General features: G+C 34.0%; 1 protein-coding gene across 6 annotated transcripts in view; it reads right to left on the bottom strand.

The window, feature by feature from the left end:
- Positions 1-26559, bottom strand: part of LOC135839922 (uncharacterized) — a 201129-nt gene that overhangs the window by 64046 nt on the left and 110524 nt on the right. For 5 of the 6 annotated variants that reach the window (XM_065356187.1, XM_065356188.1, XM_065356183.1 and 2 more), the window contains exon 3: positions 12423-12504. In XM_065356187.1, coding sequence (XP_065212259.1) covers positions 12423-12504 — 82 coding nt within the window. Of the gene's footprint in view, positions 1-12422; positions 12505-20527; positions 20852-26559 lie in introns of those variants that run through there. The other variant, XM_065356186.1, reaches the window with a different exon arrangement.

Here is a 26559-nt window from a genome sequence, read left to right on the forward strand (position 1 = left end):
CGACGGAAGAAAATGTTAGCATAAGGAAATGAAATGGAGATATTCATAGGGTGTTTGTAAAATTCGTCGCATTAAATTGATAAAATATTTATTTCAGAGCATAAATTTGTTAGAAAATACGTTTCTAACTTACGTATCATCGCAATCGCGAAATAACAACACAAACAGGGGCTTAAACGCCTTTATTAAACATCAAAACATCGCGCCACTTGTACACAGAAAACACACACAAAATACATATACGACATACTGGAGAACTGGTCTCCGTGAACATTCTACACAACGCATATACAGATCGTCGGAGAATATAGGCGTGGCCTACTCCAGTGTAGCCACGATCTAACACTCCCCCTATTCTCCGATGATGTACAATTTAAAAAAAAATTTTGAAAAAGAAAAATTCATAAATCGCACCACACAGAAGCCCCGCCACAGTAAAGCCAAAACACTGTGACTATTTATATTCGCATCACTCTGTTTACATAGAATAAAATTTTGAGACACATCACATAATCTTTTTCTCACCAACAATCATTTTAGATCAAGTTCATCTTCATTAAGATCGATGTCCAGGTAACTTTCCACATTTAAATCGTGTGTATCTGAAACTTACAACAAAAGCATTAGAATTTAAATAATAGATAGGAGCTCATCTCTTAAAATAGAAAAACGAGGTATAGGTAGCGGTTTTGTGCAGATATCCGCCAACTGCTCTTCTGAAGTTACTTTCTCTACTCTCACCTCTCCAAATTTCACACACTCTCTTACCAGTTGAGCTTCAGTTTCTATCACATGTTTCAACTTTGGCTTACTTGTAACAGTAGTGCATTTCACAGCTGAATCACTATCACAATATGCAACCACTGGATATAAATATCGATTCATCACACCTTTTTATAGTGCTTTGCAAACACTTCATCTCACGTAATGCTTCATTTAAAGCACGGAATTCAGCCTCGCAAGTTGAGGTTACACGTCTCTTTCTTTTACGCGCCGCCCAAGAAATCACATCACCAAATAATTTAATAATATATCCTTCAGTTGTTTTCATTGAAGGTTGCACATCACGAAAACTTGCATCGGCATAAACTTCCAACTCATCGCATTTTCCTTCGTACCTCAATGAGTAATCTCGAGTTCCTTTTAAATATCTCAACACATGTTTAGCTCTCATCCAATCGTAATTTGTAGGTGCTGACATATGAGTACTCAACTCATGAACTGCATAAGCAATATCAGGCCTAGTACCATCCGTTAAATATCGTAAAGAACCTATCAATTTACGAAATGGAAATTCAGTTAATTCCAACATTTTCCTACTTTCACTTCCCTCTTCACTCTCTTCTAAAGCTTTTAACTCCTTATTCATCACGCCACGTTCAACCATTGGAGTCTTTACTGATTTACAATTACTCATTTCAAAACGCTCTAAGATCTTATCAACATATTCACGCTGATCTAATGTCATCACTTTATTTTTCTTATCACGTATTATATTTATACCTAAATATTTCTTTAACTCGCCTAGATCACTGATCTTAAAATTTGAAGACAATTTATCAACAATTTCTTTCATTTTCTCCGCATTGTTGCTGGCCACAATCAAATCATCCACGTAGATAACAATAACAGCAATTATTCCATCCTGATGAAATGTAAATAAACATGGCTCATTCAAAGTATTCTCCAAACCTATCTCTCGGATTTCAGATTCAAGCCTCTCATTCCACTTCTTCGGACTTATCTTTAAACCATAGAGACTCTTCTTCAATTTACAAACATACTCCCCCCGCACATCATCTGACAACACTCCTTCAGGAACCTCCATATAAACTGGCTCATCTAATATACCATAAAGAAAAGCTGTCTTGACATCCAACTGAGTTACCTCAAGATCTAGCTTATTAATAAGAGAGAAAATAGTTCGAATATTCGGTAGTCTTTCCACTGGTGCAAACGTTTCATACAACTCGTAATTATTAGTATCTTCAAACCCACGAACAACTAGCCTTGCCTTATATTTCGTAATACCACCTACACAAATTTTCTTACGAAACACCCATCTGTGAGACAATATCTTAGTTCCAGGTTCTAACTCATCTCGCCTTACGATATCCCAAACGTCATTCTCAACCATAGATGATTTTTCCTCCTCAATAGCCTCTAGCCATTCTTTGCCATCTTCTCTAGAAATTGCCTCTGAATAAGTGACAGGGTCATTGTTGATCAAAGCAAACACATCACCTTTATCATCAAACTTAGCTAAGGCAATCAAATTCTGCTGAATCTCCAATTTTCGCGCCTCTGATCTTGTAAATGGTTTATTCAAACTAGTTTGTTTCAATATCTCAAGTTCAGCATTAGCATTTGAAAACCACTCATCATAGTTGATAGTCTCATCAACAGTTGGTATAGCAGATGTCTTAATCTCATCACACACATCCTTATAAACTACTGATGGTCTCAGTCTCACATCACGTGTATTAATAATCTCGCCACTTTGAATATCAAGTAGTTTATAGCTGTTTGAAGAATATCCTACTAAGAAATAACGCTTCAGACTATCTTTGTTCTTTGATGATTTTTCCTGACTATAAGTTCGAGTAGAAAACTTCTTAAGATCACTTTTATTCAAGATTTTGCGATAAGCAAGACAACCAAAACGAGAAATATACTTTAGACCACTCTTCTCTCTAGGATCAAATTTATTCAACGGTATTTCAAAATTGATACCCTTATGACATGTTCTATTCAACACATAAGTTGCAGCATCAACAGCTAAATGCCACAGGTTAGCTGGTAATCCTGAATCAATCATAAAACACCTAACAGTATTTTGAAGTTTACGATTCCAGCGCTCAGACTTACCATTCAATTGTTGAGTATCAGGAGGAGATACATCAAGCTCAATCTTTTCTTTTTCACAAATTTCTTTCATCTTACCTTGAGTATATTCCTTTGCTCCATCACACCTCAAATAGCAAACTTTCACATCACTTCCCAATTTGTTCCTTGCTCTCACCAGAAATTTCTCAAAACAAGCAGGAACCTCATCTCTAGTTCTTATTGAGTAGGTACTTGCATATCTTGAAAACTCATCAACAAAAGATACAACATACCTATACTTGTGAGGAAAGGTCATTGGCCTAATTGGTCCCATCACATCAGAATTGATAATTTCTAAAGGCCTAATAGCTAATCTCCTATCATTCTTAAAAGGTAATCGCGTCATCTTTGCAGCAATGCACACCTCACAATCAAGTATAGACTCATCAAAATTTATATTTTTCAGTTTCTCATCACGTTTAGCCATTTGCTGCAAATATGATCGTGAAATATGCCCTAAATTTTCATGAATTTTGAAACCTTCACTTTTGACATTCACGTCACTTTTAAATTTCTTATCTGGTTCGTTACTTGTCTCATTTGCATTGCTGACCTCATCAATTTTACGTTTCTTCGCTACAAAAGCTGCGCCCCTCACAGATTTTTCATTCTCATCACATAAATCAAAATTTACAACCCACACATTATTTTTATAAACTCCAGTAAATAAAGTACGTTTTGTTTTAGGATTAAAAATTTCAATAGTATTTGAATTCAAAATAATTGAATATCCATTATCAGTAAATTTTCTCAGAGATAATAGATTTTCAGAAGCATTTTTAGCATACATAACATTTTTCAGAGTAAATGGCTCACCACACAGACTTTTTACATATAACTCACCACTTTGAGTAATATCTACGTGAACATCTTCGCTCGCACCACGCAATGATACTTGCCTATCTCTTTTATTTTTCAAAATATCACATTCTCGAATAAGATGTTCACTGGCACCACAATCAGCTACAAAAGTAATTTTTGACTTACCTATCTCAGATCTCATTTGTTCCACACCTGCTGCTAGCACTACACCACTTTGACCAGAAGTGCTTATCTCATTTGATGTACTCGTCTCATTTGTTAATCTCACCTCGTGTAGCGCTATAATTCAAGTTTTTAATTACTTTTTGTCTTTTTCACTATCATCTTTATTTTTGGGAGTTTTGTTCTTAATTTTACCTCGAGTGGCTAGGGGACATGAGGAGGAGATGTGCTGAGCGTATTTGTGGCATTTGTAACAAAACCGTATACCGCTGCCAGGCTCGATGAAGCATTCCGACGCTCGATGCTTATTTGCACCGCAATTGAAGCAATAATCCGTTCGCCTTTCTTCGGAACTATGCCTGGGATTTTGAAACCTTCCTCGATGTTGAAAACCTCCACGAGTTGGAAAATTTCCATAATTTGAAAAATTTCCATAGCCATTTCCATAGCCATTTCCATAGCCATTTCCACGACCAGTTCCACGTCCTACGCCACTGCCACGATTACTTCGATTTCCACGGTTGCCACGCCCAGCACCAAATCCACGTCCACCACCTCTATGTCCACGTCCTCCAAAGCCACGTCCACCTCGACTATTTTGACCTTGAGAAACACCTCCTCTATCATCTCCAAATCGAAAAGCTGAAGCAGGCTCTGTAACAAGCACTTGCTTTTCTTTCTCATTTGATTCGAACCATAAACATAATTTCATCAATTCGTCATAATTTGACTGTATGAACCTAGTCTCAGCAGTCAACTCATATAACGAGTACTGCTCCCTAACTGCAATTATGAAACGATTGCATTTGGCATCGTTTTCAAGAGGTTTACATAACATTTCAAATTTTTGAACGGCTGCCTCAAATCTCAAAATAAATTCTGCCACAGATTCGGAACCTTTATTAAAACGTAGATCCTCAAGTTGTTTTTGCAAAGTCGATGATGTAGAATTTATTTCGGCTTTCCTAAATTCCTTGATTTTAGTCAATGCTTCAAGAGGGTCACGAATATTTACAATTTTATTGTGATAACTAGTATCAATTCGATTAATCAAAATATGCCGAACCTTATTCTTTCTAATCACAATTTCATTGGAAGTATAATTACGATTCGGAATAATATTAGTTTGAATTATATCGAGCAGATCAAGTGCAGACAGTTCACTTGAGAAACTATCATACCACACATCAAAGCGCATATCAGAGGTAAGCTTATAATTAGTTTTTATCGAAATTGTACCTGAGGGATTTCCTTGCAGGGCCCTTAGGATTTCTGTTTGCTGTCGTAAAATAGTAGTTATCAAATCTGGGTCACCACCTTGGTCTTGACCTTGACCTCGACCTCAACTACTCATCTATAAAAATAGCAAGTACCACTCAATAAGATTATTAAATAATTCTCCTGACTTTCCATGCATCCAATCATGAGCCATGGAACACTCATGTACCCAGATGAACACACAAAAGACAGATCTCATATCATAATTTAAATTTAAAATTCAATTAATAATTTTTCACATCTCAAAACAACAATCAAACAGAACTGTCACCGAAAATATGGCACACTCATTATTTTCAGTTACTGAACTGATTGAAGGTCCTCACATAATTCAAAATTTCATTTTTAAAATTTTCATCAAATAAAATTTCTTCATAAAGAAATATCAAACTCACCTATACCTACTATCTCACAAGTCCATCCCCAAGAATATGGTACTCTCATATTCCCAGCTATTAACTTGCTTGATAGCTCACTTTTCGTTCATGTTACCCACTGAGATTCATTTTCAGCAATATGGAACACTCATATTGAGATCCTGAAACCAGTGTGTAACAATGAACCCACACTCTTATCACATTTTAAGTAGGTAGTACCTAGGTAAACATATATCATTTCTCACCTTGACTGCAATAAACAAATCAGCAAATCACACTCTCGAACTGTACTAGAGTACACACCACAAAGCACAATCAATAGTTCAGTAGTTTTATCAATTTAAAATTGAAAAATAATCTCCAAAGAAAGCACACAAAAGATCGTGAACATACACCACAGTCACAGTCACAATACTAAATGTAAACCTAGTAGGTACTACACTACATACAGGCACTTGAAAGAATAAACCACACCTCTGTGCCTCGCATCTCAACTCGCCACTCTGCAGCTGCAAGATTTCTTTGTGGTAAAAGAAATCTTAGGTATTAAAATTTACTAAGAGCTCGTAATTTTCAAATTCCATACATCATGAAAAATACAGCACACCACAATTGAAAAATACACAGTATTCCAGCTCCAAATACACATACACTTGTCGCATCCCTTTTATCACCGGCCGGTTGACATTTTTTAAAAACAATAAAAAAGTTCTGCATCATTAAATCTTATTATTTTAGCCAAGCGGCAGATCTCAAAACATAAGCACTCCTTTAAAATACTCATGTACGAGTATATGACCACTGCATAATATTTAACGTAATAAAATAGGTACCTATACCTATACACACGCATGCAAGTAAAACAAGCAAAGTCGTAAAATGATGCCGCCAAAAGGGAACTCTAAAACACATGCTATTTTTAGAATCTGTCACCCTAACCTGTATCCGCCGCTGCTGCTGCAGACAACAGCGAACGAATACGTAGATCTACTAAAAGCAATCTGATGCAACATATAATACCTATTGGTAAGTAGGTATGTACCTACCTAAAATACACACAATATTATACCTATCCATGTGTAAGTATACCTATTCGCCACACACATAATATACATGTACATGCAAATAACATTAACCTACCTACGTTGGCCAACTAACATGCACAAAAATATAGTATGAAAAGGATACATATTACCCAGATAATATTTTACTCATCTCCTTGATACTTGATCACTTGGCAGGTATCTTGTTCTTCTCCTCGCATCCGAATTCGCGTTCGCGTCATCGTCACCTTGATACCTAATCTCTTGGTAGATAGGTATTTTGTTCTCGGACCTCGGACCTTCAAATTCGCGTCACTGCGGGAATTACCGTTTGAGGGGTTACCCGGCTTCGCCTCCACCATGTTAGAAAATACGTTTCTAACTTACGTATCATCGCAATCGCGAAATAACAACACAAACAGGGGCTTAAACGCCTTTATTAAACATCAAAACATCGCGCCACTTGTACACAGAAAACACACACAAAATACATATACGACATACTGGAGAACTGGTCTCCGTGAACATTCTACACAACGCATATACAGATCGTCGGAGAATATAGGCGTGGCCTACTCCAGTGTAGCCACGATCTAACAAAATTATACTTGAATTTGGGAAAAGAAGTTATTTGCATCGATGCAACGAGTATTTCGTTACATCTGATATCAGATTATGAGTGATTTTTCAAAATTTTTCGTATTAAGGCAGAAAAGACATCTAACATAGGCTTCAGTGCAAAGGGATGTAGATAATGGAAAGTAGGTTAGAGTGGATCACGAAAAAAAAAGTTGGATTTCGACCACATTCAGTAGAAATCTTCATTTTGAATTGAATGTCACTCGAAGATGCCCCTGGAAGGGAGATATGAAATTATGAATCCACAAATGAGGAGCACAGGGAAAGAACGATGTAACTTGATTTTTTTCAATTTTTTTTTTTAATTGAAATTTTGTTCATTGAGGAATGCTCTTTCATGTAGTGTACGTAGTTTATGTTGAAAGTATTTTTATCGGCACTATTTTGCTCAAAAAACAAAAAATTGTAAGAGATGAAAAATTGAAAGTTTGAGGTGAAAAAAAATTATAACATAAATTTTTTATTTTTTTTTCTCGGTGGTATTTTATTCATTGAGCTAAGCACTTTCACCCAATGTTTATGAAAAATGCACATTTGTTCTATTTCACTCAGAATAACGACTTGAAAATTGCATAAAAAACAAATACAGGGAAAGAACGACATAACCTGGCTGTTTAAAGGGAAAGAACGATGTAAGTGGGTCGCGTACAGGGAAAGAACGATGTAAGTAAGTGGTTTTCGGAGCAAAAGGTTGTTTGCGCGTTAGTTTAAAAATGCTCTCATTGTATTCTGATAACTCGTGAATGATATTTTCATGCTCAGAATTGTTCTAATAGACTTTAGGAATATATCTGAAACAAAACTCACGCCAAATAATAATTATTTTCAAACTGAGAAACATTTCAATCTTTAAAACGCTCTCCTGTAAAATTTGCAAAATACCAGTTACATCGTTCTTTCCCTGTGCTCCTCAAATAAGGTGCATTTTTGAAAAAATCGTGACTTTTTTCACTCTTAGTCCTACCCAACTTGCTTTGGGAAAAATGCACCAATCCAGAAAGGTAGTAAGTATTTGAGATTCTGTCGAACCAAGCCATTGTCATAAAAATCCAAGATCACTTTTAAGGTTCTAATGAGCAGTTGAAAATTTGCAAATCGATTATTTTTGGGTAAATTCGTGTTTTGAAATTTTTTTTTCTCAGATATTTCACATTTATTAGCCAAAACATAGAGCGATATCACTGAGAAAATATTTTGGAACGCAGTGATGCCAATTTTTCGCTCATTATAGCAAACATTAAAAAATTAAGAAAAATAGCCAAAAACTCACCAACCAACTTTTTTTTTTGAAATTGGAAACAATGATCAAAAAATTGGTACCTACCACCTATTGTATGTATTTCAAAATATTTCCCCAATATCTGAAATGATATCTTTCCATGTCTTGGCATAATGCGAACTACTTGAGAAGATAGAATTTTCAAAATTTACCCAAAAATAAGCGATTTGCAAATTTTCAATCGCTCAGTAGAACTGTAAAAATGGCATTGGACACGCAGAATCTCAAATACATACTATCTTTTGGGATCGGATCATTTCTACCAAAATAGGTTAGGTACCGACTAGAACAAAAAAACCCATAATTTCTTCGAAAATTCTCCCACTTTGAGAACTCATATCTCCCTTCCAGGAGAACTTCCGGAGCTAATGTGCAATATTGGAAATATTTTTCAACGTGTAAAAAAAATTAGAACTACCAAATCACTCATCAAAAGACTCGCACAATCTTTCGATAAGGAACATTTTTACAAATAATTAGAATGCAGACAGACATTTCATACTATCATCAAGGATGAAAAATTTTCAACGTTTTTCTTGCTTTTTTAAAACGATTCATGCGGAACCTGGCATCACACAGCGTTGTTGATAGACTTCACCGACGAAACAAAATGAATTTTCAAACGTTAGAAAATCCCACATAGACGTAAACATGGTGAATAGAAAACGGAACTGAAGACAGAAGGAACTCAGAACATGTTGGATGGTAACGTCCAGCTTTACTTCCGGAATCAGCCTCCATTCAAGATATGCTATGAGCTGAGGTCACTATTCGTTGAATAAATGTCTTTTAAAGTTAGTAACCCGTCCTTCCTGTTTTTCAAAACATCCACCGTTCGTTTTAAAATAAATGCATTACGTTTTAACAATGAAAACTTATTGTTGATTTGCGATTCTGGCAGAAAACGAACTCTTGTGAAGATATTATTATACGAGCGAGTCAGGAGGACTGACTGATAGACTAATATAATCTATACCATTTTATTGTACTTAGTTTTGCGAAAGTTTCAAAGTTTTAAAATTACATCGTCAACCTCGAATCGATGCGGCGGGGTTGGTTAAATGTTAAAAATTTATTATTTTTCGATATACTGCAACAGTACCTACGTTAATTTTATCTCTTATTTAGAAATCGTAATAATTATGGAGTTACTAAAAGTAAGCACAGCACACTTAATCATTCAAAAAATAAATAAATGAAAAAAGGGATACTTGAGTAGGTAAGCTAAAATTCTATACCCAGATTTTTATAACTATGCAACACGTTTGAGCGTATGTATATATATTTGCTTAACTAATGGTCTAAAGGAAGATAGATGCATCAAATAAAACATTCGAAGTATTAGTAAGTTAAGTACATTGTATCTGTGAAAAGTAAAACAATAGGGAACTGACGAGAGCCTCGAAAAATAATATTGACAAGAAATTTTCTGTACTTGAATCATTGAATTTTCCCCTCTTACCTAACTCATTAGAAAATAGTCTCCTTTCAAATTCTGAAACTTTCATCGAATTTTCCTCTTTACTTACGTTTTCATAAGTGAGAAAATTACTCAAATATTCTTCACGTGTTGAATGACACTTTCAAATTCGAACAAAACGTGAAAAATTTCTGCTTTAAAAAAAAATTACTTAAAAAAACAATCCACCATAACGTGATAAAACCAACCCCATTTCACGCATAACAAAAAGCTCATCCTTTTTCTATTAAAAAAGAATTGCTCGTATCAAGAACCAAAGCTACAATTATGTGTGAAAGAAATGAATACGAAAGCCTTTACCCAGCGACGGTGGAGTGTTGGTAGGCAGGCACTTTAGAGATAAATTGTTTTATAAAATGACACAGAGGGAAAAAGAACACAGAATAACGTGTCGTACCACCTGTTGGGCACTTCATTCTTTTTTTCTGGGTTTTTCATTTTTTTTTCATCCATTTTTCACCATATGTGTTAAACAAATATTCAAACAGACAGGAAAACAAGTAATAAAAACCTATTTTAACCATGACATCCCCTTTAAAACATAACTCTCAGTTTAGAGGATTTTTACATAAAGGCGAAGACAACGTCAGGAATATTAATACATAATGGGTTATATCTGTGTGCGTTTTTTTTGTGCATTATTTTTTTCTTTTTTTTTTTACTACAGTTGTAATATTTTTAACACGAATGTAAAGATTTTTGTTACTCGTACGATTCTTTGTCGAGCGACATGATTTAATAAAATTCTTGGAAAAATTTATGATTATTTTACTGTAACGATCGAAAACGTCTCGTAGCGACTATATCATTAATTATCATTGGAAAATGCAACATTTCCGGAAATAAAATGAAGCCGTTAATTTTACACTCGATAAATCAGACAAGGAAAGAATATTCACGGGGAATGTTACCGAATTTTCTTGCTATCAACCGAATTAACTGTTAAAAGTGTAGAGGTTGGGTGCACTAGCGAGATACAACTTGGGAAGTCAGCGCTAATTTAAATAATTGCAGGAAACGCTACTGTGCAAAAGAAGAATATGCAAAGGTGGGGTATGCTATAAGGCGAAGTGATACGGAGCTAACACGTTGATGCTTGTTAAGATGTTGCTTCGTGACGTTAATATACATACACAACTTAAAAAAGTTTTTTGAAAGAAACTCGAGAGTATTTTTTCTTCTTAAATGTTAGTGATATGGAAATCATAACAATAATAATAAATAAATACGAAACGAGAAAAATTTTAATTCTTGATAAGGGTGAAAAACGAACGGTACCGCATTATTAAAAAGAAAAAAAAACACGAATAAGAAAAAAAATAAGCCAACCAAGAATGAAAAGTATAATATCGTTAAGAAGTTGGAATTGTTCCTTTTTAAGACTAAGAATATAGAGGCAAAAAACCAATGAAAAAACTTGAATTTTCTCTCGTTTAAAAGAATACTTGAGCATGGATACCTGTAATGTAATAAAATCAATTCCGCAAATGGAAATCGACTATTTTAAAAGTAATTGCCATTACCAAGCTAGGTACCTACTTTTGCAATATTTTTTAACCAATCATTATTTTTTGCTTATTTATACCTACAACATCAAATATATATGCCTCAGCGAACAATTCGTTTCGTTTTAAAATTCAAATCCTCTCAACAACCATGTAGTAGAACAAGAGAACCAAGCACAAATGATTATAAGTAGCTCGGATAAAAATATTTGAGGTGAGAGAAGAGAGGGAGGGGAGGGAGCAGTGCGAATTCGTTTTTCGATTATAAGTAACCTGCAAATGTGACATGATTCGTTTGGGTCGCAAGAGCGAAAATTTTTTGAAAAAATGCCTCTAAAAAAGAAAAGAAAACAAAAAAACATTTTTACACGTTTGTTTCAAATTTTTTTCTCGCAAAGGGGTGATGGTCCCAGTCACCCCCCCCCCTCTCCTTGGCTACGCCGCCACTGAATCACATTGTCAGTAAATCCATTTTCTGCAGTAGCACACTTTTTCTTTCATTTTTCAACTAATATACTCACACTGAGTCAGTTTTTGGAGTCCTGCAATAAAATTTGATACGAAATAAAGTAGCCTTAAAAAGATTTGGTAAAAGTTCGTTCTTTTCAAAATTATTCAATATCCCTCTAATAAACAAAAACGCAAGACTTCAGAATTTTGAAGAAAAAAAACAAAAGTTCAGCTTTAGTAGGGGGAGAGGGAGACTTTGAACGCTCATTTGAAGAGCTCAAATTTTTATCTATTGGTTTTGGAACAATTGTTTGTTTGACGCCATCAAACATCGAAAAAAAAATTTGCTAATCTGTAAGCAGTTTTTTTTTTAAACACCAACACCTTTATTAAAAGTTAAAAGAATACACTTTTTATACCTTTTCTGAAGCTCAGGATGATAAATTCATTAGAATTGATTAGTTTTAAATGAATTTTGATTTGTAGAAATTAATTAGGTACCTGGTAACGTTGAAGAAGACTTTCGGTGGTGTAGGAGTTTTGTTTCTGACAGAAGTTTTTCAATTGACGGATCAGTATATCGCTGTAAACAAACAACAACAAAAAATTAGCACAAATAGAACACTTTTATTCTCACTTGAAAACACACCATTAGCATTGAATTCATCTAAGTATCATAGTTAAATGTATGAAAATGAACTGAGAATTGGTAAAGCATAATCAATTAGGATATCAATTCTTTACTCTTCATAATTATCTCTTTCTTGATTTATTCACTGTTATTTTTTCTTCACGGGCAGTAGATACCCAGGTAAGATCACTAGATAAGAAGTTAAGCATCCATGATTTTGATCTAGTGAATTTATAAGACCTGCCTAAGAAGTACATAGGTACACATACAGAGCCCACGTTCGCAATCCCAATGTGTTTCATCTACAAATCAGCACTACCAATACAAAATTTCCACTTTGAAAACTCATCTCAGGATCGTCTCGTGTGAACGGAAGAAAGTTTGCCCAAACATCTCAGTTTTCAAAAGGTCTGCAGGCGACTTCAAACGCAGGTAGGTTCACATAAAATGAAGTTTTAAGGATAAGGTGGGCTTTCAAGATGAAAATTTTATTCTGTTCGTAATTTTGTAGATAAATTAGGTAGTCGAAGCAAAAATTTTGCTGCGAAAAATCACACGGTTTCAAAATTGGACAAACAGCTCTAAACGCGAGAAATTTTCGAACCTCATTTCTATGAATATTCGAGGAAATTCTATCGATTAAGTATTACGCTACAAAATTGTAAAAGAAAAAAATATCAACTTCCTCAGACAACCTCCTACATACGAGCACAAAACGTCAAATTATGACGCAGCACAAATCAAAAATTCTGTTCTATTTCTAAACCTAACAAAATACCAAGAACTCGAAAAGTAAATTTGTTTTATAATCCTTGAAAACGCGAAACAAATACCAACTTACACGTTGAAATACACATAGGTGGGTATACACGGTGGTATATAAGCGAATGATTTTTTAATACGGAGAAAAAACAAATAATTCTTAACGCAAAACGAACAATTTCTACCAAAGTAAACAATGCGGTTTTCGGGGTAAATAAAAACCGCCTCGGAAATGTGTACACAGAATAGCGTGTTTATCACATTGTAAACAATAGGCACTTATCGTTATTAATACGTAACGAACAATTGTGATGGTAATTTATGTCATCAAGTTGTCATTTTCTTCAAACGCGGAACACGTAGAATTTCATCGCCATTCGCCGGTATCGCCCAACGATTGACTTTTTTCCATCGTGTTTACAGACTATGCGAACATAGGTATAGGTTGCTTTAAACTTCTACTCACGAACATCTCAGCTACTTCAATCCTTTCTTAAATCATTTTCGGCGCTTTTAATTCACAAATACAAATTCCATTAAAATGTTTCAAATTCTTTAGTAGATAAGAAGTAAAATAAAAGAAAATCTGAATTGAAAAGGGTAAAAGTGGATGGCATTGTATCGAAGAAAAAGGGAGTGACTAGCTGTCGAATTCAAACCCAGCGATCTATTCAAGCATTTATTCTTAAAGCTGCTGAGTTCCTTTTTAAGCTTTGAATTGTAATTAACAAAAATCTTCGGTTCCCTCATCTCAGTGGCTTTTTCCCTCATTACAGTAATTAAACGTTCTGTCAAGCATTTCAGATTTACAGTGCAATGCGCACAATACCATTTTTAACGAATATCAGCTGCAAAATTAAAAAAACTGATTATTCCGGATTAAAATTAAAAGTGAGAATTTCCGATTTATTTTTTTTCTCATCCGACACCGCCGCGCTTAATTGCAGTTTTTTTTTGTTTTAAAAAAAAGTAACAGCCTTTGCGCGGATTAATTTTCTTTGCAAAGTATTAACGGTTCGAGAATTTCGATGAAATTTTTTTTTGTTAAGCGTCTTTTATTTCACGAAGGGTATCAGTTGTTGCTTTAAGAAAATTTGCACGCCTGACAAATTATCGCGGATTTAAAAAGCGCGAGTGTTTCTGCTGGTTGTGCTGATCTTCTGTTTTTTCCCCAAGTTTGACAAGACCAAAAGATTGGAATTTTTTTAAAGACTGAAAACTTCGATTTAATCGTAAATTTACACCTTGACAAATTTCTTCTCCGCATAATGAAGTACATAGTTGTGTACAATTCGCAACTCGAATACGAGCAGGTATATCATAATTTTGAACATTAGAACACCGTTTATTCTTAGATATATACGAGTACCTGCTTATCACATTCCACTTGACTATTATTTGTTCTACATTAATATTTTCGCTTTTCGCGAGGTTTCCTTTTCACAATGCTTTTTTACCCTAGTGAACTCGAGTTTGAAATAGTATAATACGTTGTATTCAAATGCTAAGGTAACCAAATGTGAAAAATATACCTACACCATCGTGTTACACGAAACAGCCACAAAAAGGTGCTACACGATTTCATTTGCCAGTTCGCTTCATTATATTATCTCCTGAGAAAGGAAAAAGAAAAGACCTTCGAGTTAAATGAGAACATAGCTACGGTGTGTTCATCAAAGAACAGAAAAGACTTTAATCGTTTATCATACTATACGTTTAAAGTGATCTTCATAGCTGACAGCTATTTGCCAAACTAGCGAATATTAATAGCCGTTTAATTGCAAACATAAAAGAAGCCCAAGTAACGTGTGTAGTTCTTTGTTGACCTAAAATATAATGAATGAACATAAAGTTATAAGGTGAAAACATTACAGGGATTTAAATAATGAGAAGTCTACTGAGTGAGTTTTGAATTTTACGTAGCCTTCTTTCATCAAATTACTTATTTCTTAATTCAAAAGAAGAAAAAATTCTAACGTAGGTACTTATTCACCTAATACTGTACCTTGAAAAATTGAATTCAAAAAATCGCGACAAATTATGCTTTAAAATGTAAAAATGACCCTGCTTCGTATTTTTGTATTTTTTTGTGATAATTTTTTTTTAAGCTACCAATTTTAAACTACTCGACCAATTTTTCTCAAATCAATAAGATTTTATTCCCAGTGGGACTGGTAATTTGTGAACATTTCGGTTCATTTGGTCAATTAGATACTTTTCTGTTACAATCGATTATCTGTACAAATTTTTTCCATTGATTCTAAATTTATTGAAATTGTTCAATTTTTTTCGATTCATAAAAAATATGAATTTAAAAAAAAAAGTCTTAGTGGATAAAAATTGTCAATCAGTATATAAGCGCCACCCTAATAGGTATATGTACATTTTATGTTGGGATCTAATTTTTCATACCCATTTAACCAATCAGCAGGTAACAATCAGGTATACGATGTTAGTTTTTTCACAACTCTTTCAACAAGCCCCTTAAATGGTATAAGAAAAAAGTTTTTAAAAAGAATGATTTGCGGATGAGATTTCATCATTCGTGGATAATTGATAGAAAAGTTTCAAAGTGAAATCGAGTACTCGTGGTACCTAGTAGTGTAAAAGTAAATAATTCAGCGACGTCAATTGAGTCTTGAGCAGAACTAGAGGAAAGATAATTGGTTGAAGGGCTTGGGCTAGTCCTCAATGGCCCTTAGGGACTTATCTAACTCCACCAAACTATCTCTACGGATGCATCGTACTCATTCTATTTCTGATCTTTTCGTACAAATTTTCTTTTACACACATTTCCACGTTTAATGCCCCTTTCATGCTTATCGATTCCACCCTTATTTGTATTTCTCGCCCTGTTTTATTTTATTTTATTCGTTTGAAAGACAATAGAATGGAATATTGCCTCGTAATTCCTCACACGGTGGCCAAAAGTAAGAAAAAAAAGAACGAAAATCACATTCAGAGCACTACATTACAAAATGAACCGATGATTTATGCCTATTCAACTTGTTCATTTGGTAAAATAAACCAAAACTTCACGACAGCGCAGATAAGAGTTATTATTTTGAATTTACGTTATTTCCACATTCTGCTAATATTATCAGATGGATGGCAAACTGAAAGGAAAAAAAAACGCCCCAAGCGTGATGGGAATATTAAAAATATGCACGTATTCTTGCGGTAATATGTCACCAGAAAGGGTAAGTAAGGAGATTCGACTGGTCAACATCTGCGATCACCCTTCTCAAGCTTTGACTTATATATAATTTTAAAATAAATCTTCTCTTGGCAATATGAGATTTCAGTTACTGGCGCACTCCGATGCAGTATACGAGTAGAGTAACCCAACCAACGATACACAAATTTTTATTCACGTAACGTTTGATGAATATTAAAATTTATGCGGTATCGTTTCAACATGTTGTATGTACCATGGCGAATATACGCGAGTATTATACTTATAAGAAAAAACACACCCTGGCGCTGGCGTCAGCTTTGGAATTGTATACGAATGAAATAAGATAAATTAATTTAAATCGTAGGCATAAATTTTGGGGTTATTATCGACAAACAGGAGGACGTTTAACGATGATTAAAATTTCTCTGATAATTCAAAGATAAAGGTTAGGCTACGATGAAATATTATACCAAGCATCTACTCTAGTAATAATGCGAAATGGACTTACATAAAATGTCAACGAGTGATTAACGCGGATAATTAACAATGAATAATGGCCAACGTTTCACGAATTCATTTTTTTGCAGCCTAAATATTCAACACTTGGTTTGAATACTCCTTCGTTTGTTATACCTACTGTACCCAATATTAATGTAATTTGTTTTTTCTCTACCTAAATTGATATCTAAAACCCTTGCCAGTGGCTTACCAAAACAATTTGGCCAATTGACGAGGGGAAGCGGAGGGAGGGGAAAGCGGAGGGAGGGGGAAACAAATTTGAATTTCACATCTAAGAATAAAATTCAGTTCTGTAACTATAAGTAAGTGGTTTTTTCGCCAAGGGCAAATGAAAACTGCATTAAACACACTAACCTCCTTTCCTTATGCCAGGTCATTGGACTTCCATCCTTTTTGCATTGGAGTACAAAATTGTGGTCAAGGCAAACGTTATACGTAGTAAAATTAAGACATAGGTACTTAGGTAGTACATAGGAACCAGCTGCTTCAATACCCTATTGAATTTTCAATTCATTTTTTGAAAAATTACAAATAACCTGGATTTCCTCCTTTCATAACCCTTCTCCCTGCCCCGTCCAAAGATATTTCAATTTCAAAATTTCAAAAAAAAAAAAAAACTCAAATAAGATTTCAAATATTTGAACGTAGAAGTGACTACTCGAGTCTCAGCACATTTCATTAAAATCGTTTTTTTTTTTTGAGTTTTTATTCGAAGAAAGGGTGAGCAGGAGTCCATCTTCTAACCTAGAAAACATCGTTATTCGTAAAAGATCAAAACACCTATTTATTTCGTAAAATCGTCGAATTCTTTCAATAAAATTTCTTCGAATTCATCACCGAAGCGTAAAAAAATAAGTTACATAAAACAGAAAAAATAAAATAAAACTCGTCATGCATCAAAACGCGAATGGGAAATTTGCAAACTATAAAAACTTTTTAAAACCAAGAATGTCCGATCATCCCCCTCGAATCGGTATTTCAAAATTCGACATGTACAACGTTCATACATGCTGTCCAGTGTCCAAATTTACTTGCGAAGAAAAGGAGGAAAAAACGGAAACCCAAGTTGGTGTCGTACCATTCCTTCGCACTAAACCCTCTTGCCAAATTCTTCCGGTCAAATTCGATTCCAGTCTCATTTTGCATAAATATATTACCAAAAAGAGGAGTAACTAAGCATCACAATGCCCACTGGTCATCGACCACAATTGACGTTATTATTGCCGTATGCAAATAAATTGTAAGAAGTGACCAGTATTTCTTCTTCGGTAGCTTTTCTTATTGATATTTTTTCATCTTGCGGGCAAACATTACTTTTACATTGAGAATGGAATAGGTTTGCATTCTATTCGTCTTTTTTATTTCTTCTTAACTGTATCGAGAATAAAAATGTTCTTTAGATGCCATAAAATATTTTCTAAGTAGATCATCTAAAGGTCTAATGGCGACAGGGTATAAAAATTTCTCCGTATTGCAATAAAACTGGTTGAGATTTTTTTATGGGTTACTAAAATTTAATCATTTTTGACGGCTAGTTTCATTGTACCGGGAATACATTTTTTCAGTCTGATGATTTCTGAATGGCGTGTTGTTTTCTATGCATGATGATTTGGTCTTATCCTCGAGAAGCCTTTAAAATTACATTTTTAACGAAATTTGTACCAGACAAGGGCAGTGACCATTGGAAAATAATAATAATAGGTACTAGTAATAAAAACAACCCACCAAACCAACGAACTACCTACGAATAAAAGCTATACTGATTCAATTCATTTCAAACAAAAACAATTCACGAGACATCAACCACAATTAAAGTGGTTCACTCAAACATGCAAAAAAGGGGGAAAAATTGTAAAAATTAACCGCGATAGTTCGAAGAAATATTTTTCGAAATAGTATCTTTTTTTTTATTTTAAATATAATCAAGAAAAAGATTCAACGGTTAAAATATCATGGGAAATTACGGTTAGAAATTCCGAGGTAAAAGCATCCACTTTCTAAGTAAACAACCTTAATATCGGTTAATTGAATAAGGGAAAAAAGGGTAAAAGTCAGTCAACTTTGTTTTTTTCATTGTTATTCAGGAAAAAAAAGAAAGGGGATCGAAAAAATATACATTTCGATTGGGGTGAATCAAAAGTAATTCATTTACATACATTTCACGCCGTATTCTCGAAATGAATTCAAAATGAAATCTGCGCGACAGCTTCTGCTAGTTTTCAAAAATGGATAGCCTTTTCTTTTCTTCACATACGAAGTATTATATACGAGTATTTTTTCTTGCAATTTTTATAGCTTTTTGGAAAGCAATACTTTGTAGCTATTTTCTTTCGAATTATTGTCACTAATGCGATTCGGCTCGTTCTATTCGAGTGGACACCCTTTCCGATATTATCTTATCAATATCAACACTACAACGTTATTGATTTCGCTGGAAAAATTCTGTTTATTGTTGTATTATATTACTTCATATTTTTGAAAACGCATTCTCCGTTTTATAATGAAATATCCAAACTATCTGAAAAGTCCATTGCCGTTTTATCTATTTATAGACTTTTTTTCGGACACGCTAACCGTATTTTTATGTTCTATTAATGATTAAGACGAAAAAATACTACGGCTCTCTGAAAATAAATGTATGAATGATGAAAATTATAGCCATTTTAATGGATTATTCTGCGAAATTTATCGTAATAAAATTCTACAGAGTATAGAAATTAAAATCGGTGAAAATAGACTTTCATCATAAAATCACTGATATTTTGTACAAGTAAGCACGAGTTCTTCAAAATATGACGATATTGTGGATAGGTATCTATCATACGAAGCAAAATCCTCACGCATTATCTGAGCTGAGAAAATACATATCTACGAGTAGTTAGGTACCTAATAGCTACCTATTAAATTTTGATCAGTGATTTACTCAAGTAATTGAGCTCACTTCTAAGAAAAAATGAAAACCTCGGACTCGGACATAGGTACAGTAATGAAAAAAATCCACGCATGTCAAATTACCTCTCTTTAACCTAAAAGCGTGAAAAAGTTTGGCGAGAAAATTTTGTAAATATCTCTTTACAACGCGATTCGTTGCTTGTTTAAATGAGATAAAAAAGCGTGAAAACGTAGAAGTACGTCGTTAGAGGAACACTGATGACCACTAGTGACCAATACGTCTCCAAACACCCTCATTTTTGTGGTGGATACTTCAGTGTTAATGCCCTTTATTTAAAAGAACGTACTGGTACTATCGAGCACTAAGGCTTTAGGGAAAATATTCTCTGTGGTAATAAAAGTTGCAACAATTTATTTCGCAATTATTTGCCATCATTGTTCGGTCACCATTCGACGATTTACTTAATTTCTTTCGATGGCTAAAATAAAAATCCCGTAGATAAATAATAATTAGATCGTAAGAAACTGCATTCGTGTATGTCTTTAGTAAGATCGGACACTGACATCGTGCCATCAAAAACATTTTCTAACATGGAATGATAAGTGTTATAGTTCGGTACGTACTTGAATTGGAAAGTGATGGTGAAGATCAGTATAAATTACGTACTCAGGTACATGTAATTCCATTCTCACTAATGATTGTCCGTTCATAATCAATAGCTTAGCTACCGAAAAACAGCACTTGAAAACTTGTACGTAAGAAAAAAAACACCACGAGTTACCAATTATGAAAGTCGGAGAGTGCAAATTCAACTAGATACACCAACGCTAGAACAATATACGATATCACTCATAATAACGATCAACACAACATATCATCTTCTGGCTTATTCCTTTCAACAATTTTACAAAATTAAAACTGAAGCAAAATGTTAAATTCAGAAAGTTTTCTGTTTTTGACATTTGTTATCAGTTATCAATTGTTACGTTATCACTAGCCAGCAGCCCGCTTTCCACATACCTACACTGATACTTCAGTGTTGTATCTTTCGCTAATATTTCGCCAGGTGAAATTAACCAGTTTTTCAAGTTTTTCAGTTTCATTTCATGTTCCTCACTTCCTCATGTTTGTCAGTCTTCGCCTCCTCGCTTCTAATTATAAAATTTTCACCAACTTTGAACTGTGCTACTGCTACCTAGTTACTTTTTACCCTTTTTTTTATTTATTCATATTGGGTGTTCCAGGAGGACCAGGAATCGTCTGCACTCTGCAGCCTGGCAGCCAAAATGAAAGTTCAGTTCAGCTCAGCCGCAGGTAACACTCAAAAATGAAAACAAAAAACGTTTTATGGCTGCTTGTCTATTTTATTAATTAAAGGAGTTGAGTTACCTACATGCTCTGCAAAACTGGAAATTCATCAATTTTGAAAAAAATTTCAAAAGTAAGAAAATGTTTGGATCATTTAAATGATTCCTCTATCATCACATTCATCACGTATCAAAAAATATTACTATTAATGACAAATTGCCAGGCTTTGAAATTGAAGGGGTAAACTTGATACAAAATTTTTCAATTTGGAGTGCCCTAAATTTGGCAAATTTTAAAGTTTGAAATTGTGTTTGCTTCTCTAGTCCTTTTTGTTATAAGATTTTTTTGTTCGTCCACTCGAATACAAGATAAGAATAATTGAAGTAATTTCACGGTGTATGAACAAAAAATGTCATTATTACAAATTGTATAATGTCTATCTTTAAAATTGAAAGGGTTAGCACATTTTGAAAGTTCAAAATTTAGAGCTCCCAAATCAAGAAATTTTTAATCAAGTTTTATCCTGAAATGGAATTTTGAACATGAGCAATTTGTTATTAGAAAATTTTTTGTTCGTCCGCACGAGTAAGGGGATAAGAGCATCACATGAATGATCCAAAAATTATGTATTTTTAAAATGTTTGATGAATTTTTCAAAATGAGAAAATTTTTAGTTTTGCGGAACACATTAAGACAAGCAACTGACTATAATTATTTTTTTAATTCGTCTTTTCGAAAACTATCTGCTGATGAATTTGGGCAGGCGATTTCTAGAACATCCCCAATTTTTCCCCTTGTAAACGATATGTTTGGTTTGCTTTATAAATTTTAAAGATACACACTGACACAGACAATCAAAATGCTCATTTACGGTACACATAGGTACCTACTTATTATTTCGCTCATCTTCAGAACTGAAGGATCTACATAAGGTGCGTTTATGATTGTCCGTAACTCTTACGGCCTGTTACAGAAAAGTAAAAAATTTTTACTTTTCTGTAATTTTCTTTGTTCTTTTCTGTAAAACAAAAAGTTACGGTTACGGACAATGTGAACTACGCCATAAGAATTCTTGTATTTTACTTTTCCGTAACAGACCGTAACTTTTATTACGGTTAGTTACAGACAATCATGAACGCACCTATAGACTTAAATTGACGAGTCAGTAATAAATTATAGGTCTAACTTGATTTTTTTGTGACGTGATAGGTAGGTTGCAGAAGAAAAGAAAACCGACGCACAGTGGGCCAGGGGAGCAAAAAAAGCGCGCATGACCTGTTTTAATGATATAATGAGGTTCCTGAAGCCTAAAAATTACTATTTCGAAGTATTTTTCAATGCAGAATTCAAATTTTTGGTCAATTTTTTTCCAAGACACTCAGTGGAGGGGGTACTCCATTGAGATTTTGAAAAAAATCTGAAAATTTCGAGTGATGTATCAAAATCTTGTGTTTTTGAGCTGAAAAAACCAAAAATGTTACCATTTTTTCATTTTGATTTTCAGGGGAGGGGGTACCGCATTCATACTTTGAAAAAAATCGGAAATTTTCGAGTGGGGTATCGAAATCTTGTGTTTTTGAGCTGAAAAAACCAAAAATGTTACCATTTTTTCATTTTGACCCTCAGGGGAGGGGGTACCGCATTCATACTTTGAAAAAAATCGGAAATTCTCGAGTGGGGTATCGAAATCTTGCGTCTTTGAGCTGAAAAAACCAAAAATGAAACCATTTTTTTATTTTGACCCCCAGGGGAGGGGTAGCGCATTGATACTTTGAAAAAAATCGGAAATTTTCGAGTGGGGTATTGAAATCTTGGGTTTTTGACCTGAAAAACTCAAAAATGGAACCATTTTTTCATTTTGATCCATAGGGAAGAAGGTACTACATTATTATTTTTTAAAAAAACGGAAATTTTCGAGAGAGGTATCAAAATGTAGTTTTTTTGATTCGTGATGAAAATAATTTGAATGATTCGTTCTACTATTCAAAAACTTTTTGTGACAAATTCCCTAAATTGTGAAAAAAATGAAAAATGTCTTGAAAAAATTGAAAAATTTTGAACAGTCTACAAAACAAGAAAAAGAGCAATAGGCTACCTACTTCATTCTCGATTCGGCTTAAATTTTTTTCATATTTCTCACAAAATCTGAATCCTGGGGTAAAACTGATCACCGCATTCACAAAAACCATTTTGAAGAGCCAAAGACAATCCTCAATCTCGAAAAATCTGGCGCAAGTTCCTCCTCGCTCGTGCTACTGTATTCATACATATCACAAATCAAATTCTTGAGTTTCCAATTTTGAAAAACCTCATTTTTTAAAAATTGACAAGAAATGCGCAAAATTTTTAATAATTTGATTTGTGATGTGTATAATAAGTACAGAAGTACGAGCGAGGGGGAACTTGTACAAGATTTTTCGAGATTGAGGATTTTCTTTGGCTCCTCAAAATGGTTTTTGTGAGTGGTGATTAGTTTTATGCAAGGATTTGGATTTTGTGAGAAACATGAAAAAAATTTAAGTCGAATCGAAAATGAAGTTTCGTTCTTTTTTTTTGTCAACTCTTCAAAAATTTTTTTAATAGTAGAACGAATCATTCATTATTTTTATCACGAATGTTTTTCTGTTTTTGAATTTCTGCACTTGGGAAGCTTTCACGTTTTTACAACTTTGATTTGTCATATTAATCATCTAAACTTGATGTTTTGTAAAAATTTTAATGTTTCAAAAGTGTGATGGAGACTCCAGGAATTTTCGAAAAGTCGCTGGAGGCTCCAAAGCGACTTGAAATCCTCCTGCAGTCGACTTTGTTGCGTAGTGAAATTAGTTTACAGAATAAAGTTTGGATTTCCAACTTGATTTGATAAAATTTTGTGGAAATTTTAAGCTTCAAAAATCTGCTGGAGGCTTCAGAATTACCCAAAACGGTTTTAAACAGCTTCCAATCGATTTGGCATGTCGAAAATAGGATATATTCCAAATTTCAGCTTTCTAGGTCAATTTGGTAAAATTTTAATTTTTCCCCTCATTTTTGCCCTATAAATAATTTTATTTTCAAAAATTCACCAAAAATCAAAAAAGGCACTTTATACTACTTGAAATTTTGACAGAAGATGAATTTTTGCTTGCTGTTTTGATCCACCTTTGTAGGGTTTACAAAATCAGAATTTTTCAATTTCTCAGTTCCAGAAAAGTTTGCTCTGCGGAATATCCCCGCACATAGGTACTGATCAACAGTACCTTCAAATTCATTTTTCAATTGCAAAAAATTAAAAAATGATTTTCCATGCATCAGTTACAAAAAAATTCAATTCAGCATGAAAATTCATTATTCATCTTTTCAAAGAGAAAAAAAAATAGAATAAATAACGTCATTAATAAAATCAACTTGAAAATAATTTGAAAATGAAAAAAAAAATTACAAAAATTTGATGCTCCTAGCGGGGATCGAACTCCCTCCCTTCCGCGTGCAAATCCGCTATCGATGTCGCTAGGCTAGCGTTGCAACTTTTCGAATTGGCGTTTCTGAACGATATACAAGTTGACAAACAGTGACAAAAACACATTGAAAGATATTTACCCCGATCTACACATTTTCAGTGACATATACATGACTAAAATATCATTGACTAGTGAAAAAGATCGATTTTCAAGTATTTAATGAAACATCAGCCATGAAAAAGTCGAATATTTGGGTTTGGTGGTAAAAGGTGGTGAAAAATTTACGATCGCTGTTTAGTATACATTATGACTCACAAGTTTATGCTATCAGTTTCTCGGCGGAGGCCGGCGATCAAAACTAAAGCATTAACTTGTGAAAAAATCGCGAATTAAATTTTAATCAAAATGGCCAACTTTGAAGCCTTATAAATACAGAACGGAAACACGTAGCGAAAAACGGTTTGAAAATTTGAAAAGTAGACACTTTTTTGGTCGGAAATGATCATTTACTTCATTTCAACATCACCAATATAACCCAAACAAAAGCATAAAACAATATCACTGTTTTCAACACAAATAAATTTATCAATAGGCACGCGAACAAGTGTGACATTCAGTGTGCCTACAGATTAGGGGTCGAGGTATATCAAAGCTATGGGTTCTGTTTTAACACCTAAAATGTGTCTGGAAAACAATTAGCTAGACATTTTGTTGCCAGCTGAATTTTTTTTTTTGCCCAATGCGCGCTTTTTTCGCTTTCCTGGCCCACTGTGCGACGGATTACATAAATTTTGAATTCAAGATCTCATCAAAACGTACCTACCTACTAGCACTGGGAGCCGAAAATGTGCCAGTCACCCTAGTGCTTCAAGTCATCCGATAGCATCCTCAATTTCCGAGGTAGACGTTTTCTGATCATCCCCAAAAGTAGGTACCTTTTAACACTGGAATTGATGTCCGGCCATGACAGAAAAAATTTCAGTAATTTTTTTAAACATGAAAGTTTGAAGATAGTCTCTTGGCTGTTTAGTCTGACTATGAGAACCTTTGCTGGCCTTCATTTTGCAGTTTCCTACGTTCCATATCAATTTACATTTTCCACCTTTCAAATGCATATTTTGAAATTATCGCAATAGCCTTTAATAAGAAAGTAGATACAGGTATGTTTAGGAACACATCTATCTAGTTTTACCAGACCAAGCAACCAAACTACCTGTTGAAAAAACACCATCATATGTTACGCTACTCTGTGTACAAGACGATGAGCAGAGGTTAAATTTGTAAAAAGCATAGGATAAAAGTATAAAGTATACGAAAGAAAGCAATATACTAAAGCTCTTACGATATATATTTCAGTAGTGAGTTTAGTCGTGCGTGATTCTTGCGAGACACGATTTAACCTTCAGGAAAATTCGTTGATTTTATTACAACAGAATAGTAAGCTCGTAACATGCTACAACGCAATATAATAAAATAACAGTTTAGCAATAAATGCAATAAAAAGCTTTACGTTATCTACTCTTACTCGCGCCTTATGTAAGTTGATAGTAAATATATTTTTTAAGGCTTTTTTTTAGTCCCAAGAAAAAATTTGCATTTGCATTTTGGAAAATTTGGACTATAAGTTATAGAAATTGGAACCTTCGCAAAAATTGTAGTCGTAGACAAATAAAAAAAAAATATCTGAGAGGTAGGTATAAGAAAATGAAAGTTACAACTTTAAACTTTTCTAAGAATAAAATTGGTCTGCGACTTGGGAAGGGAGTGAGCTGTGACTTGCCCACCAGCGCTGCTCACTTGCTCAGCTTGATTCTAACCAACAAGACTATAGGTAGGTAGGTAGGTAGGTAGGTACAAATATACAAATATCTCCATAAGCCAGGATTGAAGTGTGAAATTATCAATCT

Source organism: Planococcus citri, chromosome 3 (genome assembly GCF_950023065.1).
Source record: "Planococcus citri chromosome 3, ihPlaCitr1.1, whole genome shotgun sequence".
Classification (NCBI taxonomy): Eukaryota; Metazoa; Arthropoda; class Insecta; order Hemiptera; family Pseudococcidae; genus Planococcus; species Planococcus citri.